Here is a 26,043-nt window from a genome sequence, read left to right as displayed (position 1 = left end):
TGGTAAGCTCGGTCCGAACTAGGAAGGACCCTATCGAGTAAAGCGAGTATTCGGGGAAGGAACATACGAGCTCGAAACCCTGGAAGGGAAACAAGTACCTCGGGCATGGAATATTGACAACCTGAGGCAGTATTACCTATAAGTAACTGAGTAGACCACGTGTCACTCTCAGAGCCTAAGGGCCAAAATGCCGAGCTAACAAAGACCTCGGCACAATAAAACCTAGTCACTTCTATGCCAAGGACGAATTCCTAGAGCAAACCATGAGTCACTCTCAGGGCTTAAGGGCCAAAATATCGAACTAACAAAATCTGGCGTAATAACCTAGCCGCCTCTATGACAAGAATGAACTCCGGATAAAACGACACTTGGAAAAGAAAAGTCAATTTCATTAACAAGTAAGTTTTGTATAATGAGCTCGACAAAAAAAAAAAAACAACAAACTGAGCTCGCAGGCTCGAAATACAGAAAACAATCACTTCGAGGGTTCTTCATCTCCGCACGGGACCTCCTCGGGAGCTTCAGGCTGATCAGGGGTGTCTGCTTCTTTGTCATCGTCCTCCTCCTCAGAATTTGGATCCTCTATTGCTTGACGAGCTATCTCATCCGTGATCCGCAAGGTGGTGATGGTGCTCGTGTCAAGCTCGGGGTATGTGTGCCTTATCAGCCACCTACTGAGCTTGAACCCCTTGTTGTAGGCCTCCCCCAGAACGGCATCGAATTTGTCAGACTTGATGTACTCTGCGACAACCTTGATCTTTGTCTCCTCTATGGCTTGAGTAAATATCTCAGTCTTCTCCTCGATGTCAGCCTTGAGGAACTCCACCTCGTGCAGGAGGAACTTCTTGTTCTCCTTAAGGCCTTTCGCCTCTGCCCTGAGGGCGTCCGGGGGTGACTTGATACAAGCTCTCTTAACAGCTCGCTTCTTCCTCCCCTTCATATGCTTGAAGAGTCTATCCCCCTTAAGCTTATCCGCTTCCATGGGACCTGCAACAGAGCTCGGCATTAGTACTCGAGTAAAAGAAAAGGAAGGTGCAAGGCAAACAACTAAGGTACTAAGACTACCTACCCAGGCTCAAGTCGGCCTAGATGAGCTTGTTTTCGATGATGTAATCCTTGAAACAACACCCGATCTCAACCCACGACTGTAATGTCTCCCTTGTCTTCTTGTCAAGGACGATGCCGGGGTTTTGGATAGCCGCCCTCCAGTGAGTGGGGAAGGGCCACCCCACGGGGTTCCAGACTACGAAGTAGTCCTGCTTCCAAGTCGGGATCTTGCTCGGGAGCTTATGCATCAACTTGAAGCCCGAGCAAGGGGACAAGTAATAGGCCCTTCTGTGTTCGGGGAGAATGTATGAATCACTCTTCTTTATTGTGAGGATGGAACAAAATATGTCCAAGTTCAGGGGAAGACATACTCGTAGCTGAGGAAGATGGTCCCGACCACGTTACGGACCGAGTTTGAGTGGAGCTGGTCTATCGTAACATTAAAATGGTTCAGGACCTCCACTATAAGTGGATGGAAGGGAAAGCGGAGCCCGACTATGAGCTGCTCCCGGAAGATCACGACCTCGTTAGGGCCATGCTCCCATGGGAAGTTACCCGCAGGTAAACTGTAGGTGTACTCCCCGGGCAGGTTGTACTGCCGAATAAGGTAGTAGAGCCTCTCCATGGTCATAGTGAGGGTCCGAACCTGTCCGGCATCCGACCTCGGTGAGAGGTGGAAGCCAATTTACCCCAGGCCTCCCGTGCCTCGGGGGACTGGACTCCAGCAGGGTCACCCTGAGCCGAGGCACCCACCTCGGGCTCATCTAGCTGACTATCGAAGGAAGACATAACTAACAGAATTAAAGAGGAGCTAGGGTGACTCACCAAAGAAAGGTGAACCGGACTGGGAAGAACTAACCCGAGCTGGAGGCTTTGGACGTGAGCCCAAGACTACGACTAAGGATTTGCGGCGAAGGAAAAATGACCAGGACTCCCACTATTTATAGCCATTGTACGCGGGTTTCAACAGTTGAGATCGAAACGATCTAACGGTCCTCATGAAAACCGGCTGCGCGACCCTTGAGGCAAAATCGGTTTAGCGCGTTTTTTGATGTCCGTGGAGTCCATAAGTCGCGTGACGTCCGCGCGTAGACCGTACGCGACCCGAGCTACGCCTGGTAGAGCCAAGCAGAGAACCGGTCCAATCGATGAGCTGGCGGACAAAAAAGCTTAGGCCACGAGCCAAATCCACCCGGCAGACCGCGGACTCCCCGCAACTGGGTCAGAACCCCCAGCACGGGGAGTGGGGGACAATTGATGTAGGGTGATCTGGCCCGACCTCGTAGCACGGTGACACGTGGACATGACCTGGCATAAGTGACCTGGCCACAACTCGGCGTAACAAGCTCGCCGTGGCCCGACCAAACGACTCGGCGGGTGTGACGACTCGCCGAGAAGCAAGGCCCAGCTCGCCCCAAGCCTGAGGGTGGAGCGCCCTGATCTCCCTCCGTGCAAAGGGACCCGTGCTCCTCCTAAGGGGCTCCGAGCTCTCCCTCCCTAAGAAGGGAACACCCCAGCTTTTGGCTAAGTGTCCCAAGGGAGAAACACCTTGGGACAGCACCGTCAAGACTTCTGTTCGTACTTGCTTAGGGCTCGCCTCCAGTGCGAGCACCTCGGCGTACCTCGACACCTCGATGCAAGGCAACCCAGCCCCAGGCGGTTCGGTGCAATGTAGCTCGGTAGCCTGCAGGGAAGATCCGCCTGACATCCGTACTTGCCGGATCTGGTGGCAACACCCACATCTCTTGCCAGGTAGTGCTGTGTCTACCGTCTCTGAAAAGCATGACACGCCTAACGAGTCCGTACCCTGCAGCAGCAGCCTGCACCTACCACCTCAGCCCTGGCAGTAACAGATAGGGCAGTGGCGGTTACGCCTGATGTGACTGAGCTCCGGTATAAGAGGACCCCGACCCTCACGAAGCAAAGGTATTGAAGCTAGCACTTTCAGCACTCTTAACTCTCTGTGTTTTCCTTGAGTTTTTCTCAGAGTTCTAACTTAGCCATCGGAGTTTTCCTCAGAGTTTAAACTTTCGAGCTTTTGATTCGAGTTGAGCTCGAGCTCAAGCTCAAGTCTCTAATTCGAATCTAGCTAGAGCCTGATAGTTTATGAGTGAGCCCCTGCAATGCAGGGCCCCCTCCACTAGTATATATGTTAGCCCAATAAGTAGATTTGATGTAATGGTGGTTCAAATGAACGTCGAAACACCCCTTCCCTTTATGGTGGTTCAACTTGGTTTAACAGACCACCCAAGTTCGTTTATTGACTTGAGCATGAAAGTGCTTCTCCTTGGGGAACGACCAGAGGGCTTCTACTGCTCATTTGACTGATCAGTTTACACAACATCACTCTTCTTTTGGTTGCCCAAGTTAAATAAATGAGTTAGCAACTTTCGATCTTGTATGCTACATTTGATTATCTTGGTTATGTTTTTTTCACAATATGTTTCTTGTTGTTCTCATTCTTGGTTTTCTTGTTTTTTCCTCAACTTTCGATCTTGTATCTAGCTAACATAATAAAACGTCTATGTCTCGTTGCTGTGTAACCTACATTTTTTCCAACTTTATCAAGAAAAAAGAAACCAACTTTGCGTCTTCTTCTCAAGAAGATATGAGCTGCCGGTTGAAGCATTTTCTTTGCAGTTTCAAACTCAACCTGTGCTTGAGACATTGAATTGTGATTTGTAGGTAGGGAAGAAGAAGATGAGTTGTAGACTTGTGAAGGACTTGTCGTCGTTGAAGACAAGGAGTCTCTTGAAAAGAAAAAACAAAATACTACGAAGAAAACCCTAGTGTAATGCGTTTAGGAATTAGGACATAAATGTCTTTTTTGATTTCCTTTTATTTTGTTTGAAGTTGATTTTAAACATTTTTATAACTCAACCTATGAACCATTGTCTAAGTTACACAGTTTAGTGGATCAACTATCTTGGGTAGCACTTTTTTGACCAATTCAACGTTTTAACAGATCAACTAGCGGGGACCCGTGCGATGCATGGGATTTATTAATCAAAAGATAAATAATAGAAATGATCATTTACTAAAATACACTTATAGTTTCATGGATTTACTAAAATATACCCTATAGTAGCATTTTATTAAAACACCACTTATAATTTGCAACGGATTTAATCAATCTTCCATTAGATGATTGTGGAAAAAGATAGTGATGACCCTAATGTTCATTTAAATAAATTTAATCAGAAGAAAATAGAAATACAAATACCATTCTTGCCCTTAATAAGGCACGGGCAACCACTCTATTGGCCATTGATGTAACCGTTTTTGGTCACGTACCATTTTTTATGATGTATAAATTTTTTGGCTAAGTACCTCGTGTTTGACCTGGTGGTGACGTGCCTTGGTGATGAACTACTTGGTGGCGAACTCCCTAGGGGAGAACTACTTGGTGACAAACTGCCTGGTGGCGAATTGCCTGATGGCGAACTGCCCAGTGGCGAACTGCCTGGTAGTGCTCCCTGGTGGTGAACTACCTGATGGCGAACTGCCTGGTGGCGAACTGCTTGGGGGGCGAACTGCCTGGTGGCGAACTGCCTGGTGGCGAACTGCCTGATGGCGAACTGCCTGGTAGTGCTCCCTGGTGGCGAACTGCCTGGTGACGAACTGCCTAATGGCGAACTGCCTGATGGCGAACTCGTCACTTGACTTGCTCCTAGGCGGTCTGCAACTCAGAGGATGGTGGAGCTCCCTGGTGCAGCGCAAACGACTACCCTCCGCGTGAGGTGATTTTCTCTCCTTTGTAGACGGCGGGAGCTGAGGGACCTGTGAGAACTGAATCAGAGGACCCGGGGGTATTTTCCCGGCGGGGACTCTCCGGTGCCTAAGTTAGCATTCTGATTACAGAGGGCTTGGAGAGAAATGAGAGAGCTAGAGAGCGGGGGTTACCATCCTTCTTTTTTCTCTCCTCTGGCTTTGGGGGTCGGAGTCCTTATATAGTGGTGCCCTCGCGGGTTAGGTGGGTGAAAAGCCTTCAAATGGTAAGACGTCATATCCCGTCAGAATCGGGGTACGGTGATGAACTCCTCGAGGTTGTCAGGCTGGCGCTTGTGCCAGCGGCCAGGTCAGCGCCTGGGCCAGGTTGTCAGGTCGACGCCTATGTCAGTCGGCGGGTCGGTGTCCGGGCTAGGTTGCCAGGCCGGCGCCTATCTGTCGGCGGGTCGGTGTCCGGGCCAGGTTGCCAGGTTGACGCCTGTGTCCGGGTCAGGTTGTCAGGTCGGCGCCTGTGTCCGGGCCAGATTGCCAGGTCGGCGCTTGTGTCCGGGCCAGGTTGCCAGGTCGGCGCCTGTGGCAGGCTGATCCGGCCAGGTCACGCAGGCCGCGCGCAGGTCGCGCCAGGTCGCGCGCAGGCCGCTCGTGGGCCGCGTGCAGGTCGCGCCAGGGCAGCCAGACCGGTGCCCGGGGGGGACACCAACTTGGTAAGTTGTTGCCTGGGTGCTTGCCTAGTTGTCACAAGGTGCCACGTGTCGCAATTTCACTAGAGGGCCAAATCTGCCCTCATCAGCTATATTGGCCAATTTTGTTTTGTGTATAAAAAAAGTGTTAAGCCTATTTTTGGAATAAAAAATCATGGGCCTAATGGCAAAACAAACACTCCTTAATTAAATATTGATTAAGTAAATAAGTTGTAAAATATATGGGATGTTTTAGTAAAATGAAAACTATAAGGTATGTTTAAGTAAACATGTAAAACTATAAAGTTTGTTCTAATAAATGACCCTAATAAAATATTTAAATTATTTTGTTATTTGAACTTTATTTATTTAAAGTTATTACATATTATTAAATATTTGAAAAACATTTAAATTGATAATCCGGAAAAATATAATTTAAACTGTTAGTACATAACTTCGTGATATATTTTGTAAAAATATAAAATTATTTTTTGTGTTTTTAATAAATATTTTAAAGTTATTATATAATTTTGTTAGAATATTTAAATAATTGTTAAAATTTCTAATTCGAACTTTCTTTAGATAGATATAGATAAAAAGTAGGAGAGATGATAAATAGGAATTAGAGATAATTTTGGAGAAAGTGGGGGAGGTAGTTTAGGAGAAATTTTAGGAGAAGAGATTATTTAGATTATTGGGAAAGTGCATTTCATTGGTTGTTTCAAAAATGACCTGGAATAAAAAATAAAAAATTCAAAAAAAGGAGAAAATAATTTTAATATTTATATATATAGTAGGATAGGTGCTAAACAGGACTAAAGAGGGGACCCAATTAATAATCAAATCAGATTCAGATTTGACTCCATCCAATCCAATTATATTATAATATTTATTGGTTTTAATATATAAGTTTTGTATAATTATATTTAAAATTATAAAAGATATATCATTATATATATATAATAATAATAATAAATTTAGTTGTTATGTTTACATTAATTTATTATATATAAAAGTTGAAAACTAATTAACTTTTGTATTTTAAAAATTTAAAGTGGAGTCATATTAAATTCGAATACAATATGAGTTTATTAGGATTTGAATTCTAATCCAAGGCCTTCAAATCCAATTAGGTTTTGGATTAGATTCGGATGCAAATTTTCAATAATTGTATCAAATTCTGATTGTGTTGAACAGGGGCGGAATTAGGAATTTTTTTTCTTGAAGGGGCCAAAATCTAGTAAACAAAAGCTATTAAAAATGGATAGGGGAACCGATAGAGGTGTAAATCAGGTCATGCTGCCTGTGGCCCGGCTCGACTTTGGATTGGCCCAACACAATCGTGTGGGTCGTGCTGGGCTTGGGGTTTTAGGTCTACGGGCCGGGTAGGCCAGGCCAACATAGCACGACCAAGCGGGCCGTGCCACTCGCGGCACAACCCATATATATTATTTATATATTATATATATAATATGTTTATACATTTTATATATTTATTTATATAATATATAATATATTATATAAATTATAATCATATAATAATATAGTATATAATATATTAATAAAATAAATAATTGTTTTCAATTTTATTATACTAATTTATTTAATTATTGTATATATATGCAATTGTATACATCAAAATTCATATAAAATTAAAGGACCCAGGGTGCTTTACCCAGTGTGGGGACTTTGATGCTTAAGTTAGCGAAGAGTGTAGTTGCGAGCTTGAGTGCTTGTAAGTAAAAGAGCTAGAGAGCTAAATCGCGCATACCCTATGTGGTTGGAGGTGATGCCCTTATATAGGTGAGCTGCCATAGGCCTCACGAAACATGTTCGAGATCTCTGACCTGCGTTATCCGGAGTCCATTTCACACCCGGAAATGGACTTTGTGTGAGCTGATAAGGCTTATCGAGTTTGTTCAATCCTGGCGAGAGGATGAGACCCTTTTATGGGAACCTTGTCGGTCTTGAACCGAGGTACCCTCGTTGGCCCGACCAGACTCCACTCTCTCTTTACTAGACTCACTACTACCCGACATAATGGAAGAAGAAAGAATGAACTAAGCAGGAGAGACGACTTATCAAACAAGAGAGAAAGATTGGCCTTGACAACCGACCTAGTGACACTGAAGACACGAAGAGAATGCGCAACCTCCAAGTGCGAGAACTTAAACAGGACAAAGGGATATGGGCCCCTAAAGCCCCTATTTATAATCGGTATAGTCGATCACGGACAACCCAAATCGATCAGATCCAATGGTTCTTGGGAGGGCGGTCGCTTGATTTTCGAGGTCGAATTCGGTTGAGCACGTGTTTGATGTCCACGAAGTTTATAGTCCGCGTGACATTCACGTGTTCCTGAGACGCAATCTAGCTCTAAGGTAGAGCTAGTTGGGTCATTCGGGTTTGACCCATAGGCCAGACCTCGGCCAAATTACAGACTGGGCCAAATCCACCTAGACTTGTCGTGAACTCTCGCCTTGAGTTGAGCACCTCTAGCACGGGAGTGGGGAGCAATTGATGAGGGGTAATTTGGCTTGACCAGTTAGCACATGAACACATGGAACGACTTGATGACTAGATGAAAACTCAACACATTCCAACACCTCAGTTGGCCAGGTTAGCTCGGGCATCTCGGGTACCTTGGCCAAGATCAAGGTTCAAGCATCTCGTGGTGTCCCGACTTGCCGAGGTGCCACAAGCAGATATTGAATTGGATCGATCCATAATGGTCCAAAGTATTCATTAGATTGGATTCAACCTATTCTATCTATAATGGACTCATATTGGACCAAATCTAGACCAATTGATCCCCCTACTTTTGAGCTTAAAGTTGGTCATGATATAATAGAGAACAAATTAAAAGGAAAAATTTGGCCATGAGACTTGATCCGACCAATGTCCTCTTGCTACAATAATGAATTTGGTCTCTTTTCAAGATATACACAAGGTTCAAAGCATGGTTTTTCGAACCGTCGTTGACCCGGATGGTCGGACTGTTTGGCCCAGGAACCGTCTAGGCAACCTGTTCCATTTTACCCCAAACCTAGTCCCTGTCCAAAAATCGTTGAATCGGTCAAGGACTCGTTGACCTGGGCGGTTGAATCGTTGACTCATCAACCCATTCAACGGTTTTGACTGTTTTTTATTTTTTTTTTTAATTTTTGTTGTTAGAATGGGCCATCCATTCAAATCAGATGGTCGAACCATCAATTCGGAAACCGGTGGCTAAAATGGTTCCATAAAAAATGGTGATACATCAGTGCCACATCGAAAAAATGGTGCTCCAAGAAACGCCAATATGTTTGGAACCGTTCTTCCATAAAAAATGGTGGTCCAAGTCATGCCTTAGGAATTGAGAAGGCGTGGTTTGGAGCAACGTCGAATTTGACATTTTCTCAGATTGGAGCTTATATCTGTCAACGAGGACATGATGTGGTAGTGACGTAGACTTCCTATAATGGGTACTAGTGCTGAAAACAGATATGGAGCACTAGTACCAAACATAAGGTATTGCTGTTGCTCTAGGAAACGTCCTACCTGACATCAATGTTTCCAAACAAAAAAAGAAATACTGTTTTCTAAGAAAACAGTATTTCCAACCTACACATCTGCTGTATCTGCAGCATCGATGCCAAATATATACTTTGGAAATTGTGAATATCTGTACTTAATTTTGAACAAATCTTGGTTTGCAAGATATAAAAAGGTTTTCAAAGACAACACTGTAAAAAAAATGCCCTCCTTTTTTGTCATTCTTCATTTGTTGAGTCGTCTGCAAAGGCTCATGAGTTTTCTCTCCCGATGCTCAATGGAATATATATGCTTCCTCAGCATTTTGTCTGCTACTAAATGATAATTTTTCTTGTTGTTTACTGGTGACTTTGTAGTGACTTATTTATTATTTATAACTTCATGATTGTATGACGAGAATTTATTTGAATGGAATTTGATAAGGCTTAAAAAATCCAATGGGTAATTGCTAGAATCAATACTATTTGCAATAACTCTATTCAGGTAAGGGAAGTTATCTACGAGCAATTCTCATAATCCACCAATTTTAACCTTGTAAGTTCCAAGCCAAACAAACATTATCCTATGGTGGAATGTTTAATAATTTAGTCTCTTATGAATGCGTCTGCTACTCTGCTTATCTCAAAATTTGTGTTGTACATGGATTTTTGGTGGAAGATCGAGGTCCGACGAGGGAATCAGGGGTGTAGTAGGCAGAATTGGAAGCAATACTATCTTCTTTTTACATCTAACTTTACCACAAGCCGATCGAGTAACTATATGCTCAGATTCCCTCCAAGCTCTCTGTTGGCATGGGCAAGTCTAAATATATTTTGGTAAATTAAAATTTAAGAATACTATTTTAAAGTCTGTTTTATGTTAATATAAAATTTGTCCCTAGAAAGTATAATATTAATATCCCTGCAAATAGAGTATCTCAGTGGGCGAAGAACTATCAGGACCATCACTTTGTATTACAAAATTATCCTAGCTGGCTACCAAATGTGCATGACTTTATAAGTATTCAATTCGTTTAATATTAATATTAGTTAGTTTGCCTATCAGAAAAAAAAAAAACTTTGAACAAATCAGAATCTGATGTTAACAAGGTTGTATACTTGTTTATAACAGATAATGTATCAATATATTTAGTATTCTGCTGTTCAATCATGAGTGAACAGGTACGTACTCTAAAATTCGATCATTACATATATACCTACACCCATGAGAGACTACTAGTTTGATGACTGGGGTCACGTTGAACCGCAATGAAGCAAAGGCCTTTGACCTTATTAAATGTAAATGAACTCACAGTAAGAGTTGTTTACTGTTTAGCTAGTGAAAACTGAAAAATGTATCAATAGCGAACGATTTTTTTCCCTTCTGATGAGGGTATCCTCTTGTTATCATCGTGGACTCATGCATTGTGTATTGATCTCAATCATCTCCTTGATCGGCTTAGTAGGTTTTCTTTCGTTTGATTGATTTTACTAAAATGTCTCGAACCCATGAACGGTGAAGGAGATAGTTCAAGACACACTGACACAGGGCCCACTTTAATCAGTGGCTCAGAGAATTGTGCCAATCAAGGGCATTAACGTCTTGTTTATTTTTTAGGAAAAAGTAGGGAGACACACGATGCAGAATTTTGAATTCCAGTTCCCTACAACTAGCCCTTATAAACCACATCTTACCCGTGAATTTGGCATCAATTCACGGTCAGATGCATTTCCCCTATACTTTGGGCCTAGTAAATTCTGAGCTGGGCTGATTTGTACTTCTCCCTATTTTTTACTGAAATAGTTTAATTTTTTTTTGTTAATCAATGAAATATTTTATTATTTTAATTTTCTTTTTGATAATGAATTTTATTATTTTAATTAAAGTACACTAATTCAGACCCCAATAAAAAACCTTCATTTTCCTTATGAAGATAAAATAAAATAAAAATCTTACTGTGTGTCAGCTTTTGCTGATTCACGTTTTATAACCCTGTGGCCGTACGGATTAGGGTTTGATGAGTTATGCTGATTGGCGATTGCTCTCAGTCTCTCACCGTTTTTGTGTCTGATTTTTCGCTTTTTTGGCAGCATACGGGAAGGCTCGCATGTCCTTATCCTCTTTGTTGAGGAATTTACTTTTTTTTTTTTAATCAGTATTCTAATTGTTTCCAACCAATCAGACCGCAAGAAAGCAGAGGGTTTTCACACATCTTTCTAGGTTTCTTCCACAAATATCCCTGATCAACCACTGTCCTGTCACATTAGATGTGTTGTGGGCCATTCGGCCATGTAACTTCTTCATTCACAGTTTCACACACTACGTGCCTAAATGGGCCAATCACGATAATGCACGTCATCACAATAGATTGATAACGGATACACGCGTGTCTGGAGCTGACGTGTTAGATAGTAATAGGCCAAGTGATGCATAGATGAAAATTGGAATCGGAATGAAATAATCATAATTTGAAAATTGGATCGGACCGATTGACACGGGAACGGTCATGAGTCTGGGCCCCGTTTTAGACCCAAAACCTTCCGAACCGAATTTAAACCGAACGGTAGGACCGTTTGACTGGGAAACCGGTGGCAAAAAATGGTACTGTTTCTGGAATCAGAACCGGAATGGCCTATTGATCCCATTCCTAAGAGAGAGGGAAGGAAATCAAGGAATGACCGTTCTCTCAAAAAGATCCTTACCTTTAATGCTGTGCTACGGGTAATGCCGTAGATCTTTCGCAGCATATCGGACCCAGTATGCGTTGCCAAATCTGCAATACATTGGGCCCATAAGATGCACCAGATCGATGGTCATGAAAATATACGGGTTTATTTCCTTCCGTTAAAGAGGGCTCGATCTACCGTATCCTACGGTGTATGGGCAACTTGATCTTCGACAACTCGATCCTAACCGCTTATTTACTGGAAGATCGATGCGTCCTCACCGCAGTGTCAGGTGAGTTATATCAGATAGGATGTGAAGGAGAAGATCGCAGATGATCCTAACTTCGAACCTTCCTTCTCGATCTACCGATGCCCGACATATAAAAAGTGGTGGACTCTGAGGTCAATTGGATTTTTTGGCGTCTTGCGGTCTTGCCGGAAAAGCGCTCTCTCATCTGAATTGTTCTGTAATTCGGCCTCGTTCTTAGACCTAGGGTTTCTGCCATTTCTGACATTTTTATCGATTTGCTCTCGTTTCATTTATCTTACAATGGCTAATTCCCATAAAGGAACCCTATATGGCGCAGGTCCTTACAGATCTAGGTAGGCGTTCAATATCCTGAAATAGAAATTGCTTCGAATGGTCGCTTGATTGATGTTTCTTCCCTGAAAATCTTTTTGTATTGCAGGGAAGGTCTTAGCACGAGATCAGTGCCTAATTCAAATGAAATACAGTTGCAGATCGATCCGATGCACGGTGATTTGGACGAAGAGATTACTGGCCTCCATAGAAAGCTTAGACAACTGAAAACGGTGAGATCCTCGCCTTATGCTTCCATTGCGATGTTTATATTTTTCATTAATTGATGCAATTTGGAGATTGACCATGATTTTGTACTCAGTTTTTTGTTTGATTTTTAAGAATCTTTTTAGGGTTATGGAAGGGGGTTGATTACCATGGGGTTGCTCTTTATCATGTTACAAGAAAAAAATAACACAGTATTCTGTATTACGTGTTACTGATTGTCTGATCTATTTGTATATTTTAACTTTTAAGATTGAACAAAGTTTCACTACCATGCCTGTTCTCCATCATCATCCATGTCCTGTTCTCCATGCCTAACACAATTAAGAAAAAAACCCAGAAACGTAAAGAGAAATTTGTTATTCTACACTTAAAAAAGCTAAATTTATCCTTATGGCTAAATTCATAATGCAAGGGGGATTAAGTTTACAATCAAAAACCTCAAGGGAGGCTTCTGAAATTTCCATTATGGTAATACCTCTCCAACTGCTCAAAACTGTTTTTTTTTTTTGATAAATCCAACTGCTCAAAACTGTTACAAACCTAGATATGGCTCTGACGGACCCGTTAGAGTCTTGTTTCCTACATTTCTTGAGCTACATCTCTGAAAATCTTTACTTGTTTAGATCCTATCTGGTGCTAAAAAGCCTTGTGATGGTTCCAGATTACAATTCCTTTTGTTCTTTGGGGTGCACATTAAGTATTTTGTATCATTTTTTCGAACATCTTACATGCAAGGTATGCTTCTTGATAGAAAATGAGGCACATACTAGGGAAAGTTCAGGTTATACCTAATCCTGACTGATGAGAGTCAATTCGCGCTGAGTCCTTGCTGGCAATGACAGATCAGATATCATTGGATGAGGTTGGCTGGTCGAATATGCAAGACGAGATCACGTTAGACAGCCCGGGGGGATGACCTGGGCTAGATTGAGCGGTGCCGTTGCTTGCTGGATGCACATTAGCGCAATGGCTTTCATGCGTCAGTGCTCATGGAGTTGCACTAACTCGCATCCGTTTTCTTGCTGTTAGCGCAACGGCTTTCGCGCGTCAGCGCCGACGCGAAGTTTCACCTAGATTGCAGATGAAAAACGTGAGTGCGTATTCGGTTTGGAACAATCCCCTTTAGAGGGGTGGTGGGCGGGAAGGGCAAACCACTTGATCCCATGCAAAGTTGCCAATGGAATCATCCAAATTTCCAAACAGGAAGGCAGGCTTCTGTAGAGGTACTCTTGCATCCAACCAAGGCTCGTAGGAGACTCCGACGGTCAAGTTAGCATTGAGCTGACGAAGTGGGTGGAAACTTACGAGCATGAATTTAGAGCAAAGAGCTAGTATGCAAAAGAGTGAGCGTACCTTCTGAGGGTGAGGAATCACCCTTATATAGGGTTCAAGGGTTGGTTGTGGCATGCCCGACACATTTGGAGACGTTGGGGCTTATCTGTTTGCTGCTTATGGAGCATGCCCACACGGTGTCGTGGTGGCCCTTATATGGTTCCCCGCAAAGTAGTGTAGAGGGAATTGGACTTATCGTTGCCAGGTGGGTGTTGTGTTCGCACGCATTTTGGGGGCGCTAAGTGGTACGAACTGTTGAGGAGGGATGCGCCACATAGGTCAGAGCCATAATGAGGTCGGTGTGATCACTCAGGTTGCGGGTTACCCCGGTCAAAGAGGTAGGTCAGTGCTTGTGACTATTAGTGAACGTGTGTCCTGGTCCTATAAGCTGATTTGCTGGTTTGCTCTTAAGCTTGGTTGGAGTTACTCTTGGTGGCATTCAAGTGAGGTTGTGCCACACGTGATGCCGAAGTGTCGTAAGTAAGATGGTTTTGTCCACGATGTGACAGCTCGTGATTGGAGGGTCGTTTTACCCTTCAACATTGACCAACCTCTCTTCTTTAACTACTTATTCCATTCCTCTTCTTGTTTCCTTTTCTTTCTCTCCATTTCAAGTTCCAACCTCCTCTTCATCACCAAATGACAAATGCTAAAAAAGAGCCACCTTTGTCATTATGGGTTTGTAAGTTGGGAATGCGTTCATGAAATTTTATGATTTCAGAAGGTTCAAATGGATGTCTAGAAATATGTCTATGCAGGTGGGTTGGGTTAGGAGATTGGCCAACAGCTTGGCTGATAGCTTAGTAAAGCAAGGAGTTCAAAGAACAGAGATGTTTTGGGCACTTTTGTAATTCTGTCTTGGGTCAGCTTCTATGCTGATTTCTTTGTAACTTCTTGTCGTATATTAAGCTTCATAATTAATGAAAGTTTTCAGAGTTATTGATAAAAAAAAATTATGATTTTTGTTTTGTTCTTCTTTCTAGTCATGAATGAATTGGCTAAGCATATTTTTTATAGTAAAGTAAAATTTATTAAAAGAAAGTAAAGTACAATGACGGTACTTTTTTTCCAAATCTGATAGCCCTTCTGTCTTTTTGAGCCTTCTTCTAACCTCCATCCATACAAGTACCTTCCCCCATTCTCCTTCTCCTGTTGGTTGGACTTTTGGAGTACTCTATTTGTTATTTCAACGAAGAAGCTTCTTTGGCATAGTTGATTCTTGCATCCTGTGATGACTCTTCTTTATTTGAAGCTATTTCCTTTTGCTTAGCCAGACTTAAACCCTTAGATAATGTTGGATAGCAACTCTTGTCAATCCTTTTTATCATCATTGGATTTACTCAACCTTTTGCCACCACTCCTTCAACTCCATCTTGACAACATTCCACAATTGCAATGTGTACGATTTGTTTTTTATTTTAAGTCCCTACTCTCAACTAGATGGTTATCAAACTTTATTCAAATATTGAAACTCTTATTTTCCAATTATTGTGCTACATTCTCCTCTCCTTCAATCATGGTTCAAAGTATCCATATGCTTGATACTTAAAAATTCAATATTGAGTGTCTAAAAGCAATGGTACTTTATTTTTTTGGTTTTAATCAATGCCCATGTAACCACCATAAGTGCACACCTAATATTATTATTTTAACATGGTAAATGCCTGTAATTCCCAATATATAGCACATTGCTTGGTTCAAAACCGATACACATCATACGGTAGGTTATGACATTTTGAAACTTGCCTTTAGTATTTTCTTTTTTCATCTCCTTTCATTTCTGAGGTCTCAAAACTGATCACTCCACTTTCTTGTGAGATTGTGTTTCAATTTCTTTTTAATTGGGGCAATTTGCTTCTCTTAAAATGACTTGAACTTTTGATTCATGCCACATGTGTAATGGTGGTTCCTATAATCTTTTGACTCCCCATAGCTCTTAAAAACTCTACCATTCAGTTCATTCACCTCCAGACAATTCTGCTTATTTAGTAGGAGTTTCCATGGTGTATTTTGGGTGGTAATGACATAAAATTGACAAAACTGAGGAAGAATTAAATGCAGAGTTAGAATTATGGACAAATACCCTAGAAATGAGATGCTCTAAAAAAAGTAGGACTAAGGTGGCGTTCGGTAAATATGGTCTGAAGTTTGAAAAGCAAAAACACCTCCGAAAAAGCTCTGAAAGCATTCAGTGGAAAATTTGCTTTTCCACTTTTGCAGACATCTGAAAATAGTGAAATTATTCGGTAATCTGAATGTTTTAATGTCTAAAAATTATGTATTTTACAAATTTACCCCTCAAAGTTGTTATTTAAATAAAAACTAGTGGAGGGGGCCCTGTGTTGCAGGGGCTCACTCATAAACTATCAGGCTCGAGATCGATTCGAATTAGACTTGATCTCGAGCTCGAGCTCGGCTCAAGTCAAAAGCTCGGAAGTTCGAGCTCGGTTACCTTTGGATGCACGTCACTCAAGCAACTGAGGTGCCGAGCCGAGGTCTCCCTCAATTGCCGAGGTGCGAAACCAAGGTCTCCCTCAACTGCTGAAGTGTCGAGCTGAGGTTTCCCTAGTAGGCGAGGTGTCGAGCTAAGGTCTCCCTTAGTTGACAAGGTGCCGAGCTGAGGTCTCCCTCAGTTGTTGAGGTGTTGAGCCGAGATCTCCCTCAGTGATCAAGGTGTTGAGCCGAGGTCTCCCTTAGTGGTCGAGATGTCGTCTAGCTCAAGCTCGATTCGAGTTAGAGACTTGAGCTTGAGCTCAAAAGTTCAAGCCGCCGAGCTCGAACTCAACTACTTTTGATTGCAGGTCCCCTAGCAACCAAGATGCCGAGATGAGGTCTCCCTTAGTTGGGGAGAGAGTGCCATTCTTGTAATTTATAAGGAGAGAGAGATGTCATTCTTGTAATTTGTAAGAAAAAGAGAGAGAGTTGGTAGGAAAGAGAGTGGCATTCTTGTAACTTGAAGGAAAAAAAAGCGAGAGATAGAGAGTTGGTAGGAGAGAGTGGCATTCTTGTAATTTGAAAGAAAAAAAAGCAAAAGAGAGAGAGTTGGTAGAGAGTGGCATTCTTGTAATTTCTATGAAAAAAAGGCAAAAAATACTATTAGATTCCATTTCCCTCATCCTCAAGCCTTCTTACGTACACATTTCAGCTTAATATATTTACTAGCGGAGGGGGCCCTGTGTTGTAGGGGCTCGCTCATAAACTATCAGGTTGGAGCTCGATTTGAATTAGAAACTTGAGCTCGAGTTTGAGCTTGGCTCGAGTTAAAAGCTCGGAAGTTTGAGCTCGGCTACCTTTGATTGCAGGTCTCTCAAGCAGTCAAGGTGCCAAGTCGAGGTCTCCCTCAATTGCTGAGGTGCCAAACCGAGGTCTCCCTCAATTGCTGAAGTGTTGAGCTGAGGTTTCCCTAGTAGGCGATGTGTTGAGCTAAGGTCTCCCTTAGTTGACAAGGTGCTGAGTTGAGGTCTCCCTCAGTTGTCGAGGTGTTGATCTGAGATCTCCCTCAGTGACCGAGGTGCCGAGCCGAGGTCTCCCTCAGTGGTCAAGGTGTCGTTTAGCTCGAGCTCGATTCGAATTAGAGACTTAAGCTTGAACTCAGAAGTTCGAGCTCGGCTTGACTCAAATACCTTTGATTGCAGGTCCCCTAGCAGCTAAGATGCTGAGCTGAGGTCTCCCTCAGTTGGAAAGAGAGTGGCGTTCTTGTAACTTATAAGGAGAGAGAGAGAGAGAGTTGGTAGGAGAGAGAGTGGCATTCTTGTAATTTGAAAGAAAAAGAAGCAAAAGAGAGAGAGTTGGTAGAGAGTGGCATTCTTTTTATTTCTATGAAAAAAAGGCAAAAAATACTGTTAGATTCCATTTCCCTTATCCTCAGGCCTTCTTAGGTACACATTTCAGCTTACTATATTTATATAGATATTGATAAATGAAAATGATTAAAATACACATTAAAAGAGTAATAATATAAAAATAAAAAATTAATAAATAAAAAATTAATAAGTTAATAAATTAATAAAATAATAAATAATATTATTAAAAATAATATAAAATGAATATTAAATATAGTATTAAGGATAATTAAAAAGCATAAGTATCAAAAAATATTAACTAATAAATAAAAAATATTAAATACACTATTAAGGATAATTAAAATATTACAACTATTTTAATAAAATAATTAAACACCATATAGTGAATACATAATATTAAAAAATGGTAAACCAATAAATGAAAATGATAAAAAAATTTAAAATCAGTAAATTAAATTGATAAGTAAATCATCTTAATTCCTTTATAGAAAAGATTAGAAATATAAATAAAGAGAAAAAAGAAAATTATAAATAAAAAATTTAAAGTGGGGTCAAATCTTTGGTTAGCGCATGAAGAAAGAAAACATGGGAGATCAATCAGTTTTTATTAATTTTTGAAAGGAGCACACTTAAGATAAGAGAGAAAATTTTCTCTCAAAAAATGTTTTGTTTTCATCGTTTAACAGAAGGAAAAAAAAAAAAAAAACAGGAAAATCCGAACTATCATTAGACCTTGGTTTAAACGCTGTGTTTCCTCCTAACCTTTCCCTTCACATGGCGTTCGCCTGTTTTTTAGCTTCAATTTCATCTTCAACTTCTTTCCTACACCACCAGCTGTGGTTTTAGTGAGCTTGAGTTTTGATTACATGCAGCTACACTATCAGCCATGCTTTCATTGGTAGAGGGGATTTCCATTGCAGTGGTGGCATTGGTGTTGTGCAAACGTACGGGTAGTTTCTTGAGCAGCGAGCTTTGTTGCTTCTTTCTTCTCATAGAAAGGCTCCACAATTTCTCTCCTGCTTGTCCTCAATTTCTTTTCCCTTATTGATCTTTCCGACTTTGCCATCACCGAAGATCACGATCAGTGCAGGTCTCGGTTGTGTTCCCTTGTGCTTTGTGTTTTAGGGATTTTCTTGCTGATTATCCGACCAATTTAGGATTCCGAGAGTTCATTGATTTTTTTTTTTTTTATGGAAAAAATGTTTTCGTTTTTACAGGGGGCACACCTACTGTGTTTCACAAGCGGCAATGGTAAGAATAGTGCCGTTGCTCCTCCTCCCCATCTTCCCATCTCTCCATTCGTTTCCCTTTTTTCTCGTTCTCCCTCCTTTTCTTTCATTGTTCCTTTTTTTTTTTCTTTCTTGCTGATTATCCGACCAATTTAGGATTCCGAGAGTTCATTGATTTTTTTTTTATAGAAAAAATGTTTTCGTTTTTACAGGGGGCACACCTACTGTGTTTCACAAGCGGCAATGGTAAGAATAGTGCCGTTGCTCCTCCTCCCCATCTTCCCATCTCTCCATTCGTTTCCCTTTTTTCTCGTTCTCCCTCCTTTTCTTTCATTGTTCCTTTTTTTTTTCCTTCTAAATCACTGTTACAGAGAACGGAGAAAAATGGGCGGTCCTGGTTCATCACTCCGCCGTTCACCACACCATAGTGAATATGAAAGAACAGTCAACAATCCCTATTACTGAGGACAGTCAGTGATCCCAGACAGTGAAGGATGGACAGAGGAGAAAGGGAAAAGGGAAGAAGAAGAGGACAAAAGAAAAGATTAATACAAGGTAAATGGCTATTTTGGGGAACAAAGTATCGTCCGCTACCTCTGAGCGTGTTCGGAGGTAGCAGACCCGCTGAATGATTTGGAGGAGTTTTCAGATTCTAGTGGGTGACTTCGGAGGTGCTGCCGAATGACCCCAAAGCACTGAAAAGCAAAACGTTTGGTGTTCAGAGGTTGATTCAGCGCTACTGAACACCACCCAATATGCTTAATAATAATAAAAGTGAAAACAAGGGTACACTTAGGATTGCAGACCAAGAGATATCTCAATGTGATCTCTTCTGAGACCTTGGCTTGATAATCCATAACAAATGGAGGGACTGAGTGCATTTGGAGTTATGTGATAGGGGAACACCACATGCTCATAGGCTAAAAGGTAAAATTTATAAAACTGTTTTAAGGCCAACAATGTTGTATGGAACAGAATGTTGGGCAATATGAGTGTTGAGATGGGTAAGTGAGAAAACCAGAAATGATAGGATCAGAAATGAACTTATTTGTAGGAACCTAAGAGTAGCTCCAATTGTTGATAAAATGAGGGAAAGCAGGCTTAGATGGTTTGTTCATATGCAGAGTAGACCATCTACAACACTACTAAGAAAAAGTTATAAGTTCAAGGGCTATAAGAGAGAGGCATACCAGTGTTTCATGGAATCTCCTAAATGGATGATGTGTTGTCAGGCACATCTGTAATTTTGACCTATTTCCCCTAATTCAAAACTTTTCACAACTTTGGGGAAAGTCTATAATTGTTGCAATTAAACACTGAGACCCTTCATAACCTTGCCAATCCCTAAGAGCTAAAATCACCTCTAAATCCTTCCTTGGATGTTACTAACCTATTCAGCTCAAGCCTTATATCGATGCCAAAAAGATGGGGGAAGGTGATGTGGAGAGCAATAAGAGCGGCTATGATGAGGTCATCATCATCATTGTCATCCATGCCTTATCCAAAATATATGGAGTTGGGTAATATGGTCAGTATGGGAAGAAAGAAACAATTTTTTTGGTAATAAATAAAAAATATAACTTATTGATAGAATAAGGTAATCCACTGGGTCAAAACAAAGGAGATCTTCAAGGATTTCTCTGTTGATGATTTTAGCAGAGAGTGGAGTACAATAGCAGCCTCTTCGACTATGAAGGTGACAACTCAAGTAGTTTGGACACTTTCAACGAGAAATAGAGTGAAATTGTATTATCCTAGAAGCTTCTATGGGAATCCTGGTCCCTCAGGTATAGGAGGAGCGTTCAGAGATGGAATTGGATCTATTTTGGCCCTTTATTCAGGTACAATAGGCATTGAGGACTTAATGAAAGTAGAAATAACTTCTCTCCTGCAAGGGTTAAAACTAGCCAAGCAGTTGAATATGAATCAAATAGAAGTCAAAGGAGATTCCATGCTGGTAGTGGGCTGGATGATTAATAGTAATGTGGATCTGTGGATGTACAGGAAGGAATTGAGAGAAATCAGAAGGCTAGCAGGAGATGTTGAGACAACCTTCAAGTGGAGTAATAGATAGCAAAGCAGGGGGTGTTAAGGGAACATTTATTTTGGGCTAGTTTGTACTCATAAGAAAAAGGGTGTCTCTGGACAGGAGCTATGTGCTGCTACTTAATATCTTAATGTTCTAATTAATACAAGTTATCAGTTACCTGTCTAAGAAAAAGATCCTACGGCATTATCTCTCGTAATGGCCTTTCTAACTTCTCTACTAGGCCTTTTCCTCCAGGTCTGTAAAAAGATCAGAATAGAAGGCTTTGGCAATATCTGTCCTGTTAAGGGTGATGTAAATTTCATCTGTGTATAATTGGATCAAATTGGATCCAATATAGTCCGGTTTGATTCGATTTAAATGATGCTTATATATTCTTAAAATTTATTTTCTGTCTATTAGTGAACATGCTTTGAATTTATCTTTTTTACTAAGGAGTCATTGGTTCAAGTTTTATAAAATTTATTTTCAATATATTTTGTTCATAATATACAATACCAATGTCATTTTTTGCTCATTCTATTAATAATATATAATATTTTGATCAATTTTAGTTTAATTTATTAATGCCATTCTATCTGATTGCAATCCGAGTTTGATTTTGTTCTGAATTTAAACAAATCAAATTTGGATCTACCTCATATTTGATTTGATCTGAATCATCTTATCCATTTGCAGCCCTATAGCTTGTCATCCACCATCAGTCTTTTGATCAAAATTTCTTTTCTTCACAAGCTAACTGGTGGAAAAATTTAGTATTACCATCTTCTTCTTGCAGCATGTGGCCCTTGATCTTGGGTGTCATTCTACTCCCTGGTGAGTGTGCCTGTCAAATTGCTGCTTAGCATCCAAGCTTTTTAATCTTTCTTTGTGGACCATTGCTTCACTTCTTCGTTATGGTCAACCTGTGATAATAGAGACTTAGAGAGCTCCTCCCCTTTCTCCTATTCCACTTTCTCAAAAATGTTTCTTTTCCATTCCTTTATGTAGCTCTTTGAAAGCTTCACTTTGATTGCAAAAATATGACTAGCTGTCCCTGACTTCCACCAATTCTGGGTCAGCCTAGCCCATGGAATTCTCCACCCACTTGTACTTGAATCTAAAAGGGTCTGGGTTACAAAAAAGAAAAAAAAACCACTATTATCAAGTAGTGGTGGGATATGATCAGAGATTGGCCATGGAAGAGCTTCTTGAGTCATTCCTGGAAAAATATATTCCCAATCTGCTGACCAAGCTTCAAAAGGGTTGGTGTTTCCTGATTATTTTTCCTTGTGAAATTGCCCCAGACAAATGCAGATCCATAAGATCTCAATGCTCTTGGAAAATCTGAGAAACTTCTCATATCTGCTTTGCTGTAATCTCATTTCTGGTCCTATTTAGGGAGAGTCCGACAGTGTTGAAATCTCCAGCAATAACCCATGAGTTTCTCCACCTAGATCCCAAGTCATCAAGCTCCCACCAAAGTTCTCAGTGCTCCTAGTCCATACACCTTGTTAACAGCTATTGGAGACTGTCCGCATTTTATAGAAGACAAGAAACAGGAAAACTTCCATTTAGGACATCCGCTTCCTTTCTTGGTATCTTATATGATTACTGCTCTTTCTGTGCTCACTGCTGGCAGAAAACTCCAGTTGCATGGCTATGCTCCCCTAATTCTGACAATTTTTATGTATTAATTAGTATAAGTAAAGCACAATAATAGTATACAACATTTGATGAAGTGTCTGCCTTGCCCTTTTCCTTGCCTAGAATGGCACCCATTCTGACAACATTTATGTATTAGTATGAATAAACACAATAATAGTATACACCGTTTGATAAAATGTCTGCCTTTCTCTTTTCCTTGCCTAGAAAGGCACCAAACATGCATACAGAGGGTGTGATATGAAGATGCTCCCCAGAAAACACCTTGCCACCTAGGCATTGCTTACTTACCTACCTAGTTGTTGCCTTGATACCTATGTTGAAGCCTGCATATGAAAAAGGAATACACAAATTGAATTGTATAAAATATTATATGAATGGCATAAAAATAATAGCAGAGAAAAAGAGATGTATAGTGGATTTAGCTTTGTCTATTAATAGAATTACTGGCATATTTCTGAAACATAAAGATGATATGGTGTTTAAAGTACCTAAATTGTCAGTTGTGTTCCATATCAAATTCTTCTTTAATTAATTGACCTCTATCTTTTTGTTTCATTTTTCTGCCACCGACTGCAAGTTTGTTTGATTACCTGGTTTTACGTTTTATGCAGATTTCCCTTTCTGTTGCTTTTGTTAAATGAGTTCTTATTCAAGTATATTGCTGCAGGTAGCTCAAGAAATAGAGACAGAAGCAAAATTTCAGAATGACTTTCTTGCGCAGTTGGTAACACCCCAACCTCGAACCCTTTTTCTCTAGTGTTAGTACTGACACAATCGGTGTATTTTTGTTAATGACTAAAGAGAAATTATATTCATCTATTCTGTAGCTACTGATGAAATATAAGTATTTTTAGTAACATGTTCTATCATCTGGTTGATGAAATCAACTGTTTTATGCTCTTTTTTTTTTTAAATTTAAAAAGTATTTGGGAAAAGACCCTATATTGCTAACAGATGTATAGACTCACTATATAGAAATTTGATCCTTGCACATGTTTTCAGGGTTCTGCCTGATAGTTATGAATACATTAACATTACTTTTATAAAGAACTTCTTACTATCATTTATTTAATCTTGATCTCATTGTATTTTTTTCCTGGTAAATACCAAAGGTTGGGACCTTATCCAGTCTACCCCTCCCAAGATGCCTGATAGCTGGGACCAACATTGGGTAATGGCTTTTTTGATATATTGATATTTACTTGTAAAATAGGGGATGACTTGGGAACATCCTCTTTTTAATAAAGGGGGCACACTCCAGGTTATTACACTGAAGAGACAAGATACACAAGAGTTCCCCTGAGTATTAGTATATTATTATAATCAGAGATCGCCTTTTTTTTTTTCACTGAGAATATGGTTTATCAATAATGGGTTGCTCTAAATCAGCCCCCTTATGTATCTCATTACTTCTGATGGAGCGTACCAGTTCCTGCCATCTTTAAGGAACACTGCCAGAAAGTGAAGACATGATTGGTGGTCTTGTAAGATACAAGAATGTCAACTTCAGACTTGGTGGTCAGCCTTTAAAAGTTCTAGTTTGCTTATGATAGTTCATGATTATTGTCTGCTTTTATCAACTTTGCACTTGAATTTGCTTTAACTTACAATCCAGTAATTAAATTTGAAAATTTAAACCTTTTCACTTGCACACAAAGATGTAGAATACCAAATATGCTCACTTGGAGTTTGCATCTGGGTATTTTTGTTTCAATTTTAGCATCTCCATTTCTTGGTAGCAAATTTAAACCTTATGATAGTTCGTGATTATACCATCTTCTAAAGAAATTCCTGCTTCTGATTGTTAAAACAGCAAATGACATTAATCAAAGCTCAAGCAGGGGTAAAGAACAACATGAGGAGGTTGAACAAGAGCATAATCCAGCAGGGCTCGAACCACGTCTTCCATGTTATCTTGTTTGCACTATTTTGTTTCTTCTTAGTCTACCTGTGGTCCAAGTTTTCTAGGAGATGAGAACAAGATTTGTTATTTCATTTATCAAGGCCAAACTATAGTATACATTAGGTCTTTGCTAGCTATATTAACAGCTAAAAAAAATCAAAATGTTGGTTCCTTGTAAAGCCGCTTTCATATTGGAATGGGTCGTTGTTAGTTGCTTGCCTTGTAAAGGTAAAACTTAATACCAATGTCTAATACATTTTAACATCAATACTTCATCATGCTGGGTGGATAATAAGAGAATTGACCGTATAGGGGTAGATAACTTCTACTGGTTGTTAGAACTTTAACAAGTGTCACAAGCTTTAGTGCTTTACTGTATTTATCTAGAAGGATTAATTGTTGAGAAAATTGAAGGGCCAATGGGTTGCTAATTGCTAATTTGCTACTCTAGACGATGTAAAGATTGAAAGCAGTAGCTAATTGACCAATTCATCATTATAGGATTTGGGCAGTATGTGCGCGTTTGGGAGTGCTGAAGCGAGACTTATGGTTTTCCAAGTGGGCCACACAAGGACAGCATATAGGCTATGATTGGTGAAAAAAATCCAGAGAGCGCAAATAGATTGTCAGCCATTTGAAGGGCTGATGCTGATTGCTTCAACCTCTTTAAATAGCTCATACGAAAGTGATTCAAATAGATGAACCAGCTTAATTGAATTTTCACCTCATCTTCCCAAACGGGTCCTAATAGCTCTAACTTCTGGGTTATCGCGTCTCTTTGTAATGTCTGTCTGACAAACAGTTCAACTGTTTGTTTGATTTGAATAGATGATTTTAATTCTAGGAATCGAATTCCAATTCTTGTATCAAAATCAGATAGACTCGGAACGTAGACCTTGCGGTTAAACATGGCAAATCTGCAGCTTGAGGGTAATAAGGTCATTTTGTATTATCTAATATCTTTCTGTAACGTCATCTTGCAAGCATCATGCTATGAACGTCATCCTATTGAAGAGACACAACTACACAAAAGACAGGACGGGGCCCACCTAGCGTCGTAACTTCTAACGAGAATATAACAAATCGGATTTCCTGTCAAGCACTACTCTCTACCCGCCTTCAATTGCAGCCACACATCGCAATCTTATTTTTTGTGAGATGTGTGGCTGTAGTGTACTGTTGGCAAGGTGCGGGTAGAGAAAATGAATACGAAATCTGGGTTCAGATTTTAATGCAAGGCGAGGGCCATTTAGTAAAGGGAAAAGTACGGAAACACACGATGTGGGGCTGTAGTGTATTTCTTTCTGTAGCCCCGGTTTATGAAATTTATTTTTATAAATAAATAAAATATTATTAGGCAGCTTTAAAAGATTTTGAACCTTCTTTCCCGTACTGGTTAGGGCTACCATCTATGTTGCTTGCAGAATCATCTGACTAGAACCCTTTTGTTTTGAACCATTAGATTCGGCTTTCAAATAGAAATACGGTAATATCGTTCGATTTGTCATTATCGGGTTCCAATCCAATGGATGAAAGGTGAAACCCAGTATAAGCCTCCTTACGATGTCATACTAAATCAAAATTCAAAGGTAGGCAAGGTAACGATAATATGACCGTTAAAAAAGGGAAAAACTTTACT

The 26,043-nt window shown here is 40.4% G+C and overlaps 1 protein-coding gene across 1 annotated transcript; it reads left to right on the top strand.

Moving 5' to 3' along the window:
• Positions 1–11,917: 11,917 nt before the first annotated feature.
• LOC104586279 (bet1-like protein At4g14600) lies at positions 11,918–24,672 on the top strand. The gene is made up of 4 exons (XM_010243450.3): positions 11,918–12,238; positions 12,325–12,448; positions 23,169–23,225; positions 24,315–24,672. The coding sequence occupies exons 1-4, from the start codon at positions 12,186–12,188 to the stop codon at positions 24,474–24,476; spliced, it is 396 nt and encodes a 131-aa protein (XP_010241752.1). The 5' UTR covers positions 11,918–12,185; the 3' UTR covers positions 24,477–24,672.
• Positions 24,673–26,043: the final 1,371 nt, after the last annotated feature.

This window comes from Nelumbo nucifera, chromosome 1 (genome assembly GCF_055504915.1).
Source record: "Nelumbo nucifera cultivar China Antique chromosome 1, China Antique-T2T, whole genome shotgun sequence".
NCBI lineage: Eukaryota > Viridiplantae > Streptophyta > Magnoliopsida > Proteales > Nelumbonaceae > Nelumbo > Nelumbo nucifera.
The sequence above is the reverse complement of the archived record's forward strand: the minus strand, read 5'-3'. Positions and strand labels throughout refer to the sequence as shown.